The sequence below is a fragment of the Phodopus roborovskii genome, unplaced genomic scaffold (assembly GCF_943737965.1).
Source record: "Phodopus roborovskii unplaced genomic scaffold, PHOROB, whole genome shotgun sequence".
In the NCBI taxonomy this organism is placed as follows: Eukaryota; Metazoa; Chordata; class Mammalia; order Rodentia; family Cricetidae; genus Phodopus; species Phodopus roborovskii.
In genome coordinates, this window is record NW_026125971.1 from 338,964 (window position 1) to 356,267 (window position 17,304).

A 17,304-nucleotide genomic window follows, 5' to 3' on the forward strand; every position below is an offset into this window, starting at 1 on the left:
AAGAACACATCAGAGAACCATCCACCATGATTAAGTAGGCTACATCCCAGGGATGTAGGGATGGTTCAACATCTGAAAATCCATCAATATAATCCACCATATAAACAATCTGAAAAAGAAAAACCATATGATCATCTCACTATATTCTGAAAATCCTTTGACTTCACTACCATTCATGATAAAGGTCTTGGAGAGGTCAGGGACAACAGGAACATATGTAAACATAATAAAGGCAATATACAGTAAACCAACAGCCAACATCAAACTAAATTGAGAGAAACTGAATGTGACAAGGTTGTTTACTCTCTCCGTATCTCCTCAATAATGTACTTGAAGTTCTTGCTAGAGTAATAAGACAACAAAAGAAGATCAAGAGGATACAAATTGGAAAGGAAGAAGCCAAATTCTCAATATTTGCAGATGATATGATGACAGTTATAGATTACATAAGTGAAAACTATCTCTACCAGGGAAAACCTATACCAGGGAAATTCTACAGCTGATAAACTCCTTCAGCAAATTAGCAGGATACAAGATTAATTCAAAAGAATCAGTAGCCCTACTATATATAGACAATAAAGGGGCTGAGAAAAAAAATCAGAGGAGCATCACAATTTACAATAGGCACAAACAAATCTTGCCAAAAGCTATCAGCAGATTCAATGCAATCCTCATCAAAATCCCAGCACAATTCTTCACAGACCTTAAAAGGACAATGTTCAACATTATATGGAAAAACAAAAATCTCAGGATAGCCAAAATGACCCTATACAATAAAGGAACTTCTGGAGGCATCACTATCCCTGATTTCAACCTCTATTATAGAGCTATAATAATGAAAACAGCTTGGTATTGGCACACAAACAAATAGGTAGACCAATGCAATCGAATGAAGACCCTGATATTTTTTTTTAAGAAATCAAATAACTTTTTAATTGAAACCATTAGTTAAACATGGAATTCCAATGTATTTATGCCCCCTTTTACTCTTGACATATGCCACACAGCTACGAGTTATTACTCTCATCTATGTCAGATTTTATCCCACACACCAACAAACACCTGACTTTTGACAACGAAGCTAAAAAAAAAAATACAATGGAAAAAAGAAAGCGTCTTCAATAAATGGTACTCACATAAGTGGATGTTGTGTGTAGAAGACTGCAGATAGATCCTTATCTATCACCATTCACAAAACTTAAGTTCAAATAGATCAAAGACCTCAGCATAAATCCACCCACACTGAACCTCTTAGAAGAGAAAGTGGGAGGTACCCTTGACTGAATTGGTACAGGAGACCTCTTCCTGAACATAACACTAGTAGAAAAGACAATGAGATTGATAATAAATAAATAGGATCTCCTGAAACTGAGACACTTCTGTAAGGCAAAGGACAAAGTTAACAAGACAAAACGGCAGGTCACAGAGTGGGAAAAGATCTTCACCAAGCCCACATCTGACAGATGGCTGATTTACAAAATATACAAAGAACTCAAGAAGCTAGTCACCAAAATACCAAATAATTCAATTAAAAAATAAGGTACAGAACTAAATAGAGATTTTTCAATAGAGGAAACTAAAATGACTGAAAGACACTTAAGAATGTGCTCAACATCCTTAGCCATCAAGGAAATTCAAATCAAAACAAATCTGAGATACCATCTTACTCCTGTCAGAATGGCTAAAATAAAAAACACAGTTTATGCTGCAGAGGATGTGGAGAAAGGGGAACCCTCCTCCACTGCTGGTGGGAGTGAAAACTTGTACAGCTACTTTGGAAATCAGTATGGTGGTTCCTCCAGAAAATGGGAACCAGTCTATCTCAAGATCCAGCAAATCTATTTTTAGGTATATACTCAAAGGATGCACATTCATACAACAAGGACATCTGTTCAACTATGCTCAAAACAGCATTATTCATAATAATAGCCTGATCCTGGAATCAACTTAGATGACCCTCAACTGAAGAATTTATGCAACAAATATGTTACCTTTACACAATGGAGTACTACTGTGGCACATTTACACAATGGGGCACTACTCAGCGGGAAAACAAAAACAAAAACAATGGAACCTTAAAATGTGCATGCTAATGGATGGAACTAGAAGAAACCATCCTAAGTGAGGTAACCTAGTCACAAAAAGGCAACCATGGTATATACTCACTCACATATGGACATTAGACATAGAGCAATGGTTTATCAGACCACAATCCATAACTCCAGAGAAGCTAGGAAACAAGGAGGACTGTAACAGAGACATACATGGTCCCCCGATGAAGGGACAAGAGCTCCTGAACAAACTGGGAGCATGGGGGGAGAGAGAAGGGAGGTAGGAAAAATTTGTTAAAGATTTTTAGCACTGAGGCATTTATTATAATCTTCTGTTTCTTAGAGTTACTAAAAAGTTACTTAACTATCTAGTAAATGAATATTTGTGTCAGTGACTTCCTTTTATTGTAGCAAAACAAGCTCCCCAGAGGAAATCTATAGTAACATTTCTGAAGTATTGAGCTCTGCATCCCCCTGTCTTTCAAAGAATCTAGAACTACATCTAAGGTATTCATCCACACAATTCACCTTCAAGTTTTCACAAAATATGAATGAAAATCCTACAATCTCAAGCATTTGGAGATACTAAATTCTTACTTTCACACAATCATTCATTCCTTGAATATAAGTATAGAATTATTCATGATCCCAAGGTAAACTAATGTATGTATGTTGAGTGAACAAAACCTATGTATATAAGTGATTTAAAGTTCTTTAAGTTGAGTTACTTTAACTTTAAAAGATAATTCAGAGTAGACAGAGACATTCTAAAAATTTTTCGTTCTAAATAAAACCCTAGTGTTAACAGTTTACACAGATAATTGAAAAAGTATTTCAGGGGATAAGATAAAAAACAAATATTTGAAAAACCGAATATAGGATTAAATATTTCATTTTCTTAAGGGGGAATGTCTCTTCAGTTTTATGATTATTGAATAACTCTTCAGTTTATATCCTCCATAATACTGAAATGCAAATTCTCCAATACAATATAAACATGTCAAGGCATAGATAGCTATTTTTTAAAGGTCTTTTATTTCTATGTAGCTTAATTTCAATATAAAACAGAGTTGTTCATGATTTGAATGCATATCTTCAATATTTAATATTTTCACATGAATTTTGAACTGTTGTAAGATACGTGTATATATAATATGGGTCTTGATCTGAATGTACAGTACTTAAAAGAGAAATTTCTAAGAGATAACAATTTCTTGTTGCAAAGCTAGATAGAGCAAGGAAATAAAACAAGGCAATTTCAGTAATCTAAGAAGTTATAATGTGTCCCTCCACCCCTTTAGTGTCCATTCAGTCATCCTAAAGTTATGAGGCTTCAATCTTAATTAAAGAGCAAACAGCACTCATGGTTTTTCCCTTTAATAAAGCATGCACACATTCCTATTTCTGTACACAATCATTTATATTAGGTGTATCCTCTGTTACTAGCATCTCTGCATTGGTAAGACGATTCCAAAGCTTTGGGCAGTTTAGTATCTTGTACACATAGATGACTTTCCCTTTTCCCATTTCAACATGGCATTTGGTAATGTAGTCTCTTAAGGCCAAAAGTTTATTTTGCAGGATTCTTAGTCTTCATTCATATGTGCAATGAAAACTAAATCAAAGCCAAATTTTATTTTCATTTCGATACCATTCCTGATACTGTTTGATTTTTCTAAACAGTAAAATTACCTGAGTATGAAAGGTATTGCTAAGGAAAGAAGAGGAAGAAGGCAAACACATCATAGCACAAGGCAAAACTATGGGGTGACCCTTTGATCATATACTACAGAACATTAGTTCTTATAAAAGCACTTTAAAAGAATCATAATATAGATTTTATAAATGTAACTATGAGTTAAAATTCACAACAGTGTTGTTTCTATATAATTTGAAATAATTCTGTTTCAATCATTCCTTTCTATAGCTCAGTTCTGTTCTTCAAAATACACTGAAAATATAAAATAAAGGAAATACTCCCATTTACCAAAGTTATGGAATGAACCAATACCTCATTACCTTAAAAATCTAAATTTCTCATTTATTGATTCTGAGAAAATATACATACTTCTAAAAAATATCAGGCTTAACTTAATTTTAGAGCCCAAGTCACAAAAAAACAATTAAAAATCAAATTGAACCTTAAAATTAAAAATTAACAGACATGCCGGGAGTTAGTGGTGCAAGCCTTTAATCCCAGCAGGCAGATCTCTGTGAGTTCAAGGACAGCGTGTTCTACAGAGTGAATGGCAGGACAAGCTCCAAAGCAATAATACAGGGAAACCCTGTCTTGAAAAACCAAATCAAACCAAACCCAACAAATCCAAGAACAAACATAAAAATGTATAATTTCTTTGAATAATTTTAAATTTTCATTTACAAGTAGACACTTTAACAAAGTAATGGCTGTTGAAAAATACTTATTTTTTTCTGTATGCCTACATTACAATACAAAATAAACCAAGTATATATATGCACATGTATAGTTAACTAAATACCATTCTAAATATTTATTAATAAAAGGTTTTAGTCTATGATTTCCACAATGTAGAAATTGTCTTTAAAACTCATTTTATCAAAATTCTGACAACAACACAAAACTTTTAACTTGATCGCAACCTTCAATGGTTACAGTCAACTATACACACCATATATTCTAATTAAAAAATCTCTTCCTTCCTACTATGAAGATAATAAAATGTAGAAGAGGACAGAGGTGAAAAGAAATGTAAATAAGAAATGATGGCTGACAATATATGAAATTTTAGCTGCAATGCTGTTCAGAATTTTATTAATGATGTTGAATAGTACGGATAAATAACCTAATTTACAATTAATGATATTATCTGTGGAATTTTCTATGACATGGTATTCTATAGTATTTTTCTTTCATGTAATAATTTTACCAGGAAGTTAAATGCTATCTAGTAATTGTCCACCTCCATTTCTCATAGGAAGAATTAGATGAGGTTAATATGACAGATTATTGATTTTTTGTCAATGTTAGGAAAGGGATGAGATTACTTTTGCCAACTTGCAAATGAAATACACATTTAAACTAAGAACCTAGAGTATGTAAAAGAACATCTGGAAATAGATACATACCAAAAAAATCAATTGTAAATTGTAATTCAAAATTTCATTTAATAACTAGATTATATTTATCTGCACAATGGTACTTAAAAGATGTTTTGTTAATAAAAAGACATTACAGTAACCATTTAAGAAATCAATTACACTCTTCACGGTAAAGTTACTATGAACTGTATAAATAAGAAAGTAATAAATCAAGACACTGAGGTCTGTAAAGAAAAGAAATTTGTTGACAGGAGGTTACTTTTATTAAGATATAACTAATAACATAAATAATTTTTTATATAAGGATTTAATAGATGGAATTCTAGTTTGATAACAGAAAAACAATGAAATATTATGGTAGATGATAAAGTAATGACTTGATTATGCAAAATAAATAATACAATTTATGCCAAATAAGACATTAAAACCAGTTTGCATACAATTTAATGAAGTTCAATTTAAATAATAAAATAATATCTCATAAACTACTATATAAGACAAATAACACATATTACTATGAGTAACTGAAATGTGTGATTCATTGTTTAATTTTACTGTCTTCTATTATGTTTTCCCATTCTAAAAGATAGTCTTTCATGTTTTCTGTTTTAGAATACCAATTATGGAGAACCCCAATAGTGTTCTTGTATTTTATTATAAGAACCATTTACTCATTAATATGTTAAACACCCTTGCCAATGTAATTAATTTCTACAGTCTAGTAACATCTTGTGACTATATGAATAATATTTGGGAAATACCAGAAACACTGCCATTTGAAGTCTCACTTTTCAATATTTCAGGTTTAAGGGATTATAAAATAAATGACGTCCCCTTTGAAAAGAGGGAAGAGAATAGAGAAGAATAAAGAAAATTGAACAAGGCAAGAATGGAGGAGAAATAGTTAATTGAGAAGAAATACATATAGTGAGAAGAGGAAAATAAATGAATTAGGAAGAAAAATAAAAAAAAATGTAAAGACAAAATTTACTTAGAAAACTGGGGAGAAAGCACATTCAATGTTAAAGAGTATCATGATATACATGCTACTAAATGAAACCCAGGAATGAGGTAGTGCTAAAGGGGAACAAAAGGGAGATGAATTTAATATATTGTGATTATGTTGACTTCTCCCCCTCTCTACAATGCTGTCTTATTATGTGATTGAAGAATAAAATGGTGAGGTCACAGAAATGAGAAGCTACTCTGAGAATGAGAGAGGCACAGTCAAAATTAGAATGAAGTTCCCAGGTAATTTCATAGTCCTTTGTCTCCTTTGCTATGACTTACAAGTTTTACTCAGTAATATTTACCATCTTCAGTGTAAAAAGGACACTATCTCAAAATGCTTATCTTCCATCTCCCAGGAATCAATAATCAACAATATTACTCATGCAGTTACTACGTAATATTTACCATCTTCAGTATAAAAAGGACACTATCTCATAATGCATATCTTCAGTAATTAATAATCAACAATATTACTTATGCAGTCTATCTTCTTGACATCTCAACCTGGTTATTCCATTTAGGTAGCTTTTATGATCAAATCTGTTGAACCATGTTTGCCAAAATCTTCAAGAAGTGCTAGAAAATCTTTCACAATCACAATGGATATGTTTTAATGCTAACACAAAATAGAAGGATCTTTTCCAAATGCCAAATTCAATCACCATGCATATCCCCTTCTTTGAAATGATATACCTAATAGGAGTATATCGTTTGAGTATGGTTAAAGTACAATACTACGATCACTCACATGAAAAAAAGAAAGGAAGGAAGAAAGGAAGAAAGAAAAGGATTAATGTGTAATTTAGCAGATTTGTTACAGATAAGCTCAGATTTTAATAAATAACTACAATATCATCAGCAAAAAAGACATGTTTACACTCCATCATGAAGGCAGAGTTGCTGGTTCAAACTATGCCAAAATGGTAGGAAGATGGGGAGGGAGTGAGAATGGGAGAAGGAGAGACAGGAAGGGAAAGTTGAGAGGTGGGAGCATGGGGGGGGGAGGAGGAGAAGGCAAGGGATAAAGGGAAAGAGAGAAAGGGAGAGAGAGAAAGAGAGGGGGAGAAAGAGAGGAAGACAGACAGAATCTGGGGTGTTTTCAGCAGCCTTTGAGGAGTTGATCTTCACTGGCAGGGAAGACATGCAATAGGAATCACTCTGCTTTGCTTGATATTCATGATTTTTTTCTTCTTCCTATCTGGCAGTCAGTTTGTCAGCCACAGAAGTATGTTGACATGAAAATATTAGAAGATTATAATGAAGAATATAGCAAACATGAACATGGACATGTTACTCCCAGTTTCACTTCAAATAATTACACACACACACACGCACACACTCTTAAGTAAAAGAACATAGGAGAATCATACACTTCTAAATGGACATGAAGAGGTAAAAGAGATAAGAATGTCAATTCTATTGAGTATATGAAACATACCAGCCATTCAAATTAACTGCATTCAAAACTTCCTTTTATTAATTTATCTTTTATTGACCCTCATGGGAATATTTAAAATTGATTTTTTTCAATGAAATACAAAGAAAATGAGTAGATTTTTATATTGTACAATACTACCTTCAGTAGTAAGATTTTAAAATTACAGAAAACTACTGAGATATTATAAAAAAATAAGATTTAGCATCACCTTTTTAAATTGTTGAATCAGTAATGGTATAGGCTGATTCTGATAACATTTCATCATTCTGGTGAACAATTAATGGATTCAATAATTTATAATAATTATGCATTTCAAGTGTATTATACTACTTTTAATGCAACACTATAGCCAACCACTACTCCCCATTTTAATGACTTGAAAGGCTACAAGGAATAACTGCAGACCACAAATAAATCATACTTGTTTCAAATAATTCATTTACCTATCCATGCTTTAGCAGTTTGAAAATTCAGGGAATTTTTATTCTACTCTGTGTGTTTGTTTTGAATAATGGTAGCACACTATCCAGACAATAACACAGGCAACAATAAAAAAAAAAGAGAGAGGAAAGGCTAGTTTACATTAAGAAGAAAAATCCAATGTACAAATAAGCCTCTTACTAGAGCACAAAGAAGAAAATCTGGTGACTAATCACATTATTAAAAATAGCTACTTTGATGAAACTCAATATATCTTCCTGTTTCTGTTTTAACCCCAAACCCATTTGTTAACTCTAATAGCAGTGTACCAAGAAACAAGATTCTAAGTGGTTCAACTACAGTATTAGGTAAAACGATAGAAGAGAAGTAGGAAGATCAACTGTTATTGCATTCCTAATGTGTACCAGCATTTGTGGTAGGCCATTTTACATATGTAACCCATCTGAGGGAAATGAGCTCAGTGAGAAATGGCAGTAAAATGAGCTTCAAACTTAATTCAAATTTCAGTTAAATGGATTCTCTACTTCAGTTATTTAAACACTCACTTTCTGTTTTCTTTGCTTCTTAATATGCTCCGCCCACTTAATGTCACATTGAATTTTGAGATTTACTCAAATGATTATTAACTTATTCATATTATTACTCCTTTCTCTGATAGTATTATAAGCGGAACTGTGGAAGGGTGCAATAAGATTGAAGTAGGAGTATGGAGTCAGGAAGTTATAAGATATTGATGAATTAAATTTTTGAATGAGTCTTATTTATGTTTAGTTACATAGTGAAATTTCAGTTACAGTTAATGTTTCTAGAAAAGGTGAACTACTCTGGTAACATTAGTCAATTAAAATCACAACTAAACTTAGAACTAAGTTTTCCGAATCCTTATTCTGTGCAGTTTCCAAAAAAATTAACTAATCTTGAGATGAAAATGTGTATGAACACTCTCATAGCATTTAAATGTCACCAATTTGAACAGATTTCATTAGTTCATCTGTAAACTTTTAGACTTTGATATTCATTTAATGAATGTCAGATCTGTTCCATAAAGAATACTCTTTAAACAATTTTCCTTTTCACTAGAGACTAACTTCCAACTTTAATTTGATCAAGTACAAATTCATGTGGAAAATGTACAACGGAGGTCTACAGGTTAAAGCCTCTTGCAGAGAAGGAAGCAATATGAATAGAAGTGAGGGAAAAGCTACCAATGTACTGCAACATTTGCTTTATCCCCTTACCCAAATTCTCACAATATGAGTCCAGAAATTTCCAAGGGACAATCACTTTGAACAATTCTTTCTTTATATAGAGAAAATAAAGTCATCAGGACTGTCATAGGGTTCTTTTTATATTATCAGCCCTTTATTGTTTAGTACCAGCCACACATCAATATGTCTTGTAAAAAAAAAATCTGTCCACTTTTATATCAGCTAGATAATTAACTCACTGAAGAACTATCTTTAAATTTCATGATCATTGGGAGACTTTCTAAACTTTTCCAAAGAAAAAGTCTTCCCAAATTTTCTTCTCTAATTAGGACATACAGAAGCAGATAGAGAGCAACAGTGTGAACAGGAAACAATTACTCATCCTAAAGTTACAAAACTACATGTAGACTATTTTTTAAATCCCCAAAGATTTAAAGATGAAGATTATATTGATAATCTCATATTATTTTAATTTCAAATTCTTGCAACAACCGTATGCTTGCCAAAGAGGGGGAATAAAGAAAACTATCTGAGGCATATAAAAAATAAATGGAAATGAATGCTGTTCATTATTGACATCTTTGAAAATCTTCCACATGTATCAAAGGCATTAAATGCCAATGGCATTCGTAGTTCTGTGAACAGATTTGTGAGCCTCACAGGGCAAGAAGAAAAGTGAAGTTATTTAATTTAGCATAAGATTTTTAGAAGTAAACTATAGTTCCTCTTGGCAAGCCAAGAGCAAAGTCAGCTACTGAGGATTATAATTGTTACAAAAATGTGCATTTTAATTATGCCCAAATCCTCTACACATTAATGAATAAGTCAAGGTTACAACAGATAAATGAATATATATGAATGTATATATAACCACTAAATTTACCTAATTCACAATTACATAAAAATGAAAAAAATTGTTATGCCACAAAACGTCCAAATTCACAGCCCCAATATTCCCTCATTTTTCAAAAATCCATGTCTTACAATTCCATCAAACAATTTGTAAGAGTGATTATTTATTTTTTTAAAGTTCTTCAATTAGTAAGAGTGATTATTTATTTTTTTAAAGTTCTTCAATTATCTTATATAAAATTCTGGCTTTTAATTTCACTGGTATCATTTGAAAGTTTTTAGCTACTCTTTAAAAAAGTTTCTCCCACTGACTCTTAATGTAATTATACATACCACAGTCTGATGATTAACTTGAATCACTTCATCACCAGCATGGATTTTCTTGCATCGATCTGCAGGCGACTGAATGTAACATAAAAGAAATGATAACATAAGGTTTATCAGCTTTTTTTTTTCTTCTGGGAACATTACAAAAATCCCTCTCTTTAATTGGATTTTAAATTAATTATACCTTTCAAGTAATTACTATAATGTGCTTACTGATAGTTAACACATGGTTTGCATTCTGTGTATAGCTACTGATGAAACCAATATAAAGTCATACACAGATATTTACATTGGAAAATAACACCGTTCTGAATGCAATAAAGGACAATAATACTTGGTAGTAACTTTGGCAAACTTAATCCAGAAAACTGCTAAATACTACTAGGCAGCTTGTTTGAAGATATATTTCACAAACAGGCAAATTTAAAAACAAAAGACAATAAATGAAACAAGAAACACTGAGAGGGAAACAGAAGGTGTGTAGTTGGAAGTGTAGGGAGGATCTGAGAGGAGACTAGAAAAGGAAACTGATATACTGTATAAAATATGCTGCATAAATTATTTTCAATAAAAAAGAATGCAAAAATATATATCTTTAGTTCACATTACTATGAGTTTAATTAGGCCTGCCCCATTTAATATAAAAATACATATTAATGTAAACATCAATAATTTCAGGCATATACATATAATTAGCATTACAATTTGAAACTGGATAATTAAGTTTATAATTTATTTCACTATTTATAAAACCAATCCAGAATAATACAGAACAAAAATTAAGCCACAAGCAGAAATTAGGTCAATTCTGCATTATATAACATTTTCTCCAATATCTAAATACAAGAGCATGCTGTTCTATGTTTCATACACTGTAATACAATTGGTTGACAAATCACACTAAATTACATAAAATGTCAACATGTCTACATCACATAACAATTTCATCACTTTACTTAATATAAAATTAAAATCAAAAATAAAAAAAGCCAATTTTGTAATTTGTAAGTTTTGCTACATATAAAGGAAACTAAAATGACGTTTGTGACAGAATATTTTTTATTCTCCAGGTCTTGCAATAGATTTGTAGCTTCATTTTTCTAGTTACTACTGATTAACAATTAAATGCATTTCAGGAATCTTTATATGCCAATACTGACTATAGAGATGGATTGTTATAAAACATATTAATCTATTAATGTAATAGATTTGCTTGTGCTCTGAGATTACTTAGTAGCATCTATTATAATAATAAAGAAAAGTAGTGTTTGACAGAATGCAGAAAATAAAGCATTATCTTTGAGACCCAGGAATGGGATGTACTTTAAAAGTGATTTTGGGTTATTTTGTTTTATGTGCATGCGTGTGTGCATGTGCGTGTGTATCTAAGCCACAGGTGACATAAGATATTTTCTCAACTTGTTTCACTACCTTATTTGTTCTTCTTAAAAATGTATGTGGGGAAGCTTGTATCTTGGTGGCATCTATGGCAATCAGAGAACAAATATGGGGAGTCAGTTATTTCCTTGTACTATGCTGCTTCCAGGGAGGGAAGACAGATCATTATGCTTTATACTAAGTGCCTTTACCCACTGATCTATTTTATACACTCTTTATTTTTTTTTTAACCTTCATAGTGTGTGGTGTGTGTGTGTGTGTGTGTGTGTGTGTGTGTGTGTGTGTGTGTGTGTGTGTGCGCGCGCAGAAGGGGAAATATAGAGGCCATAGCATACCTATGGAATTCATCAGACAACCTTAAGGAGTCAGTTCTCCTCACTGCATTGGTTTCAGGGATCTACTCAGGTTGTCAGAAATAGCAAGCACACACCTGTACCTTCTGAATCCTCTTGGTGACTCCACCACCTTACTTTTGAGACAGCTTCTCTAAGTGAACTGGAGCTCATGGATTAGCTATACTGACTGGCCAGCAAGCCCCACGGATTTACCTATGTACTCCTTCCACCCCCAGGACCGGTGTTTCAGAGGTTCTCTGTAGTAGCTGGCTGGTATATGGGTACTTGGAATCCAAATTCAGGTCCTCATGTTTGTACTCTAAACACTCTAGCACAAATTCAGCCACGTTCTCAGGTCAGTTACTTTGTAATAATTCATTTCCAACTTTTAATTATTTTGAAAACTTCAAAATAGAAGGCTTCAAATTATATTATCTCACTGGAAAGAAAGATTTAGCCTACAAAAAAAATTTACCATAGGCTAAAATTCAAAGCAATATTCCAAAAAGCACATTATTAAATGAACTAAGAATACAGTTAGGGAGGCAAATTCATGTGAGATATAAACACTATTGTGAAAAAAAGTCAGTGTTCACTAAATATCTTTATTAGGTGGCAACTTTACTATATCAGATCAGCACGATGTAATTATTTTGAAAGGATTATAAATCACTACTGCAATAGTACCAGTCACTTCTGCCATTTGGCTCAAAACTGAAAGCTGATTGTTTTTTTTTTTTTTTTTTTTTTTGTAAAGAGGAATGGGAGAAAAATCAAGCAAATCCCTCTGGTCAAGTTATTAAAAAAGATTAATGCACATAAAGCTTTTAAAAAATAAGAAACTTGTTTTATATAGAAAGGAAAAATCAGAATGAGCCATACAAATTATAGACTTTCAATGTGGAATAGGATCTCAGGGATCATTTCCCCTAATTCCTCACTTCAAACATTAAAAAAAAAGAACTAGGACACAGCAAAGAAAAAACATAGTTATTGGCTTTACTAAGAATCAACACAGAACTTCTAATTACAATTAAGAAGGGTTCCAAAATATTAAAGTATCATCAGGAGAAAAAGGATCAAAGGATGAACTATGAATGTGACTGATATGTGAAATACTCCCAGACTGAAATGTTCCTTTCATCATATAACCATTTACCAAGTTTCACAGAGTATGTAACGCATATGAAGCACAGTTCACAACTGTCAGGTAAATGGGCTTCTTAAATGACCAGTGAGTACACGAGTGATCTAATGAATGCACTAGAGAATGGTGGCAACAGTGTAGTGCATAATGCTTACTGAATTTCAAATTAGGAAATATTTCACAACATGCATTTTATTGATTTTCATGGTGTCCATTATTAATATCAAGTAAGGAGATGCTACAACATTCACTTACACAGGTTTCATATTCAACAAGAAACCAAGAAGTTACATCAATAATTAATTAGAGTTAATAGGGGAATTAAGGGCAGAAAATGGTTATTTTGAAGAAGAAAAGATTGGTAAAACATTGGGATCAATGACAGCTGAAATGAACTTAATCCCACCACAGTATTCTTTCTAAAGTAACACAGCATACACATGCAATTTATCTGAACATCTAAAGGGAAATAACAACAAAATCACCTGCTTAGGAAAGACAAAAAGAAATCTGAGATAATTAATGATTTTCTGTTATTCAATTTCCATTAAGCTAATCGTGTTAATGACTGATTTAATGTATTTATATTTCTCTTTTTAAGGCATAACTATCTATCATCCTTAACCTGCTTATTTGATGCTGATGCTGCTAGTGGAGGAATTGTACTGTTGAAACTATTCAGCTATAATAGCTCTACTGCACTGAGCTGAATTATGCTGCAAGTGTCCAGAAAGCCCAGCTGATTTGACATTTCTCACAACATTTAAGTTCCTTAACTAAATTACTTGACAGATGGAAGTAGATTAATTAGTTGTCACAATAACTTGTCATGTGTCAGAAAGTACTTAACAAAGATAACTCTCTGGCTTAAAAAGGAAATCTGAATTTCTCTAAGTCACTATCCTAGACAAACAAAATGAGTGAAATTCCAATGTATCTAGAATCTACTAATTTACTATGTATTTTTAGATATGTTCTTGGAGTCAAGTTAGCCTCAATCAAGTGAAATATATGCATATTCAATTTGGAAATGTTTTAATACTTACATTTTCTGTGGTTCCAGTAATTACATGGAGGCCATCATATGTGGATTTAATATACATACCCTAAGAAAAAGATAGGATCAGAAAAAAGTGAAGCAACAGACATATTTTAAAATACAAATTGATGTAAATTTATTCATGAGTTAACAGTGCTGCCTTAAAACTGGCAAGAAGTTACCATGTGAATGTTCAGGTTTCTAAAGGTTGTCTAAAGAAGTTTACATCCAATCAAGTAACTACTTGGTATCCTGTGACAAAATAAAGATCATAATAGGAAATTCAATTTTGTCCTTGAGGCAGGGCTTTTCTGTAGCTTGAGAGCCTGTCCTGGCACTCACTCTGTAGGCCATGCTGGCCTTGAACTCACAGATATCCACCTGTCTCTGCCTTACAAGTACTGAGATTAAAGGCATGCGTCACCACCACCAGAAATTCAATTTTTTTGTATATATGTTATTGGCCTGTTATACTTCTTAAAAGTAGGCATCAACAGAGATATTCTATGTGTAATTAGCTGGAGGTGAAATAGTAATAAAATCTTACTTCTGTAAATTTTGGTTTCCTATATTGTAGCATCCTGTATGTTATGTTCCTGATATATAAGATTTATATATCTGGTGTACAAGAGATTTAACAATAACCAACAATAGATTTGCAGAAAAGTTTCCATTTAAGATTATGTAATGCAATAAATTTCTATAATATATTCTCATACTTTAATGTTTACTCTATCCAAACACCCTTATGTACCTGTGATTTCAATGAAAAGAAAAAAGAAGCAGAATAGTTAATTGTATGGAAGGATGAAGAAATGACTGGGTAGTTCTTTCATTCTAAAGTCATTTCAAAATTTTCTATATTGAAAGGTTTCATAAAAACTGTTCCATAAAAACTGTTGCACCTGGAGCTCTAAATGGGAAATGAAATGAAGCAATTTAAAAAGAAGGTTGTTTGCCAGTGAATTCTAGTTTCTTAAATGGAAGTTCACAATAGAATAATAAATAATAACCCAAACAAAAGTATACATAGAAATACCTGACAAACTGACTAGTCATTTTTGCTATAATAATATGGTAATATCCAACCTTATGCTGGTTAGAGTGTATGACATACAGGCTTTTGAGTTAATATTAGTCCCGTTACTTATTTGAAAGCAAATAATATAAATCTTAGGAGAGAATGATTGGTGCTGACATTTCTACCCTATTGGCAAGATTTTATCAAATCAATAAAAGATCTTAAGATCTATTTGTAAGAGGTAAATACTACATTTTCTTTTAAATTTTTCCTCTAAAAGATTGCAAAATGGGAAATGACAGCAAAAGAAATAAAACATATTTGGACTAGAAAACAATAATCATCTATCTATCTATCTACCTATCTACCTATCTACCTATCTACCTATCTACCTATCTACCTATCTACCTACCTACCTACCTACCTACCTACCTACCTACCTACCTACCTATCTATCTATCTATCTATCTATCTATCTATCTATCTATCTATGTGTCTATCATCTATCTACCTATCTATCTCCATTACCACTATTATCTATTACAATAATCCTGGGCCTCTTTTAAGTATCTAAAGTTTATTTTCCAAAAATCTATGTGGTGTAACACTGTTTTAGAGGTAAGGAAACTGAGGAACAGAATGCCTAGTGACGTCAGGTCTCATGTCTGAATCCAGATACACTCTCAATCACTAGACTTCTGATTTTGGAATCATTTACAAGAGAGTTAATATACTTTTCTTATTTAAACACAATACCTGAACATCGTAAAAGGTTGGAGTAAAGAAAACAATAATTAATGTATATTATTTTCTGGTAAGCACAGGCATCAAACCACAGGCCTCAGTCATGATAGACAAGCTCTCTACTATTGAACTACATATACTCCCAACTGTTGAAACCTACAGTCTAAAAGTCTAACAATAACCTTAGCACATATGCAGTATACATAATGTGTTTTGAAAGAGTATCTACGTTTGATGCTGGATAGTTTACAAACGTATTTTAATGTCATCTCCTTTCATAATGTTAAGTAGAGGTTGATTATATTTCTTCCCACAAATCTTTTAATGTAGGGTGTATTGATTATGATTATTAGTATTTGACAAGAGTTTTAAATGATTCTGGGAATGTTTTGGTCATAAAGAAAATCTAGTATACTAATAACAGTGTCTAGAAAAGAACCCCAAACCCATGGATGATGAAAATTATGGAAATCTATGAATCAGGAAATAATATTTATGAGGAATTATGGCAGAAACTAGGTTTTGTTTTTAAATCAAAATTTTAACTTTAAGTATTTAGTACACACAGGATTATATTATTTATGGGATCATAAGAATATTTTATAATTTATATCAAAGCTATTTTCAGATAAAGGTTAATATTTACATAAAGTTAGTGCTTCGAATGGTGTAAGCCATTAATCCCAACATTTGAAAAGCAGAGGTCAGCCTGGTCTCATATTGTGTTCCAGGACAGCCAGGGATATATGATATACAGTGAGACCGGGCCTCAAAATGACAACACTGAAACTATTAAGATTGGGTATAGATACACAGAGTTCAACTCTAAAACCCTATCATAAACATGAGCAAAGGGATAGAAAGCATGATTTTAAAAGGGAACAAGAATAAAGATTATTTATGTTTATTATAATTTCTAATGTCAATAAATCATTTGTTATATATTTAATAATGAAAATGGATTTATTTATCCTTTACTCTCACCTTAGAATTAGAATAAATTCCCAAAAGTCGGGCACCAAAAGATGATATGGAGTTCACAAAGAGTACCTCTCATTATTGCTCCTTTGTGAGGAAATGCCAGAAGGACATATCATTCAAATACCATTGTTTTCCTGGAAATGTGATGAATACTGGCCTTGTATTTTATTAAAGCCATCTTTCATATTTTGGGGGGAGAAAATTAATTCTCAAGTTGATTTGAACAGCTTTCT

General features: G+C 32.1%; 1 protein-coding gene across 5 annotated transcripts in view; it reads right to left on the bottom strand.

The window, feature by feature from the left end:
- Cnksr2 (connector enhancer of kinase suppressor of Ras 2) overlaps positions 1 to 17,304 on the bottom strand; it is a 248,221-nt gene that overhangs the window by 113,960 nt on the left and 116,957 nt on the right. For all 5 annotated transcript variants that reach the window (XM_051179229.1, XM_051179227.1, XM_051179228.1 and 2 more), the window contains exons 7-8: positions 14,333 to 14,392; positions 10,413 to 10,481 (exon numbers count right to left, since the gene is read on the bottom strand). In XM_051179229.1, coding sequence (XP_051035186.1) covers positions 10,413 to 10,481; positions 14,333 to 14,392 — 129 coding nt within the window. The remainder of the gene's footprint in view (positions 1 to 10,412; positions 10,482 to 14,332; positions 14,393 to 17,304) is intronic.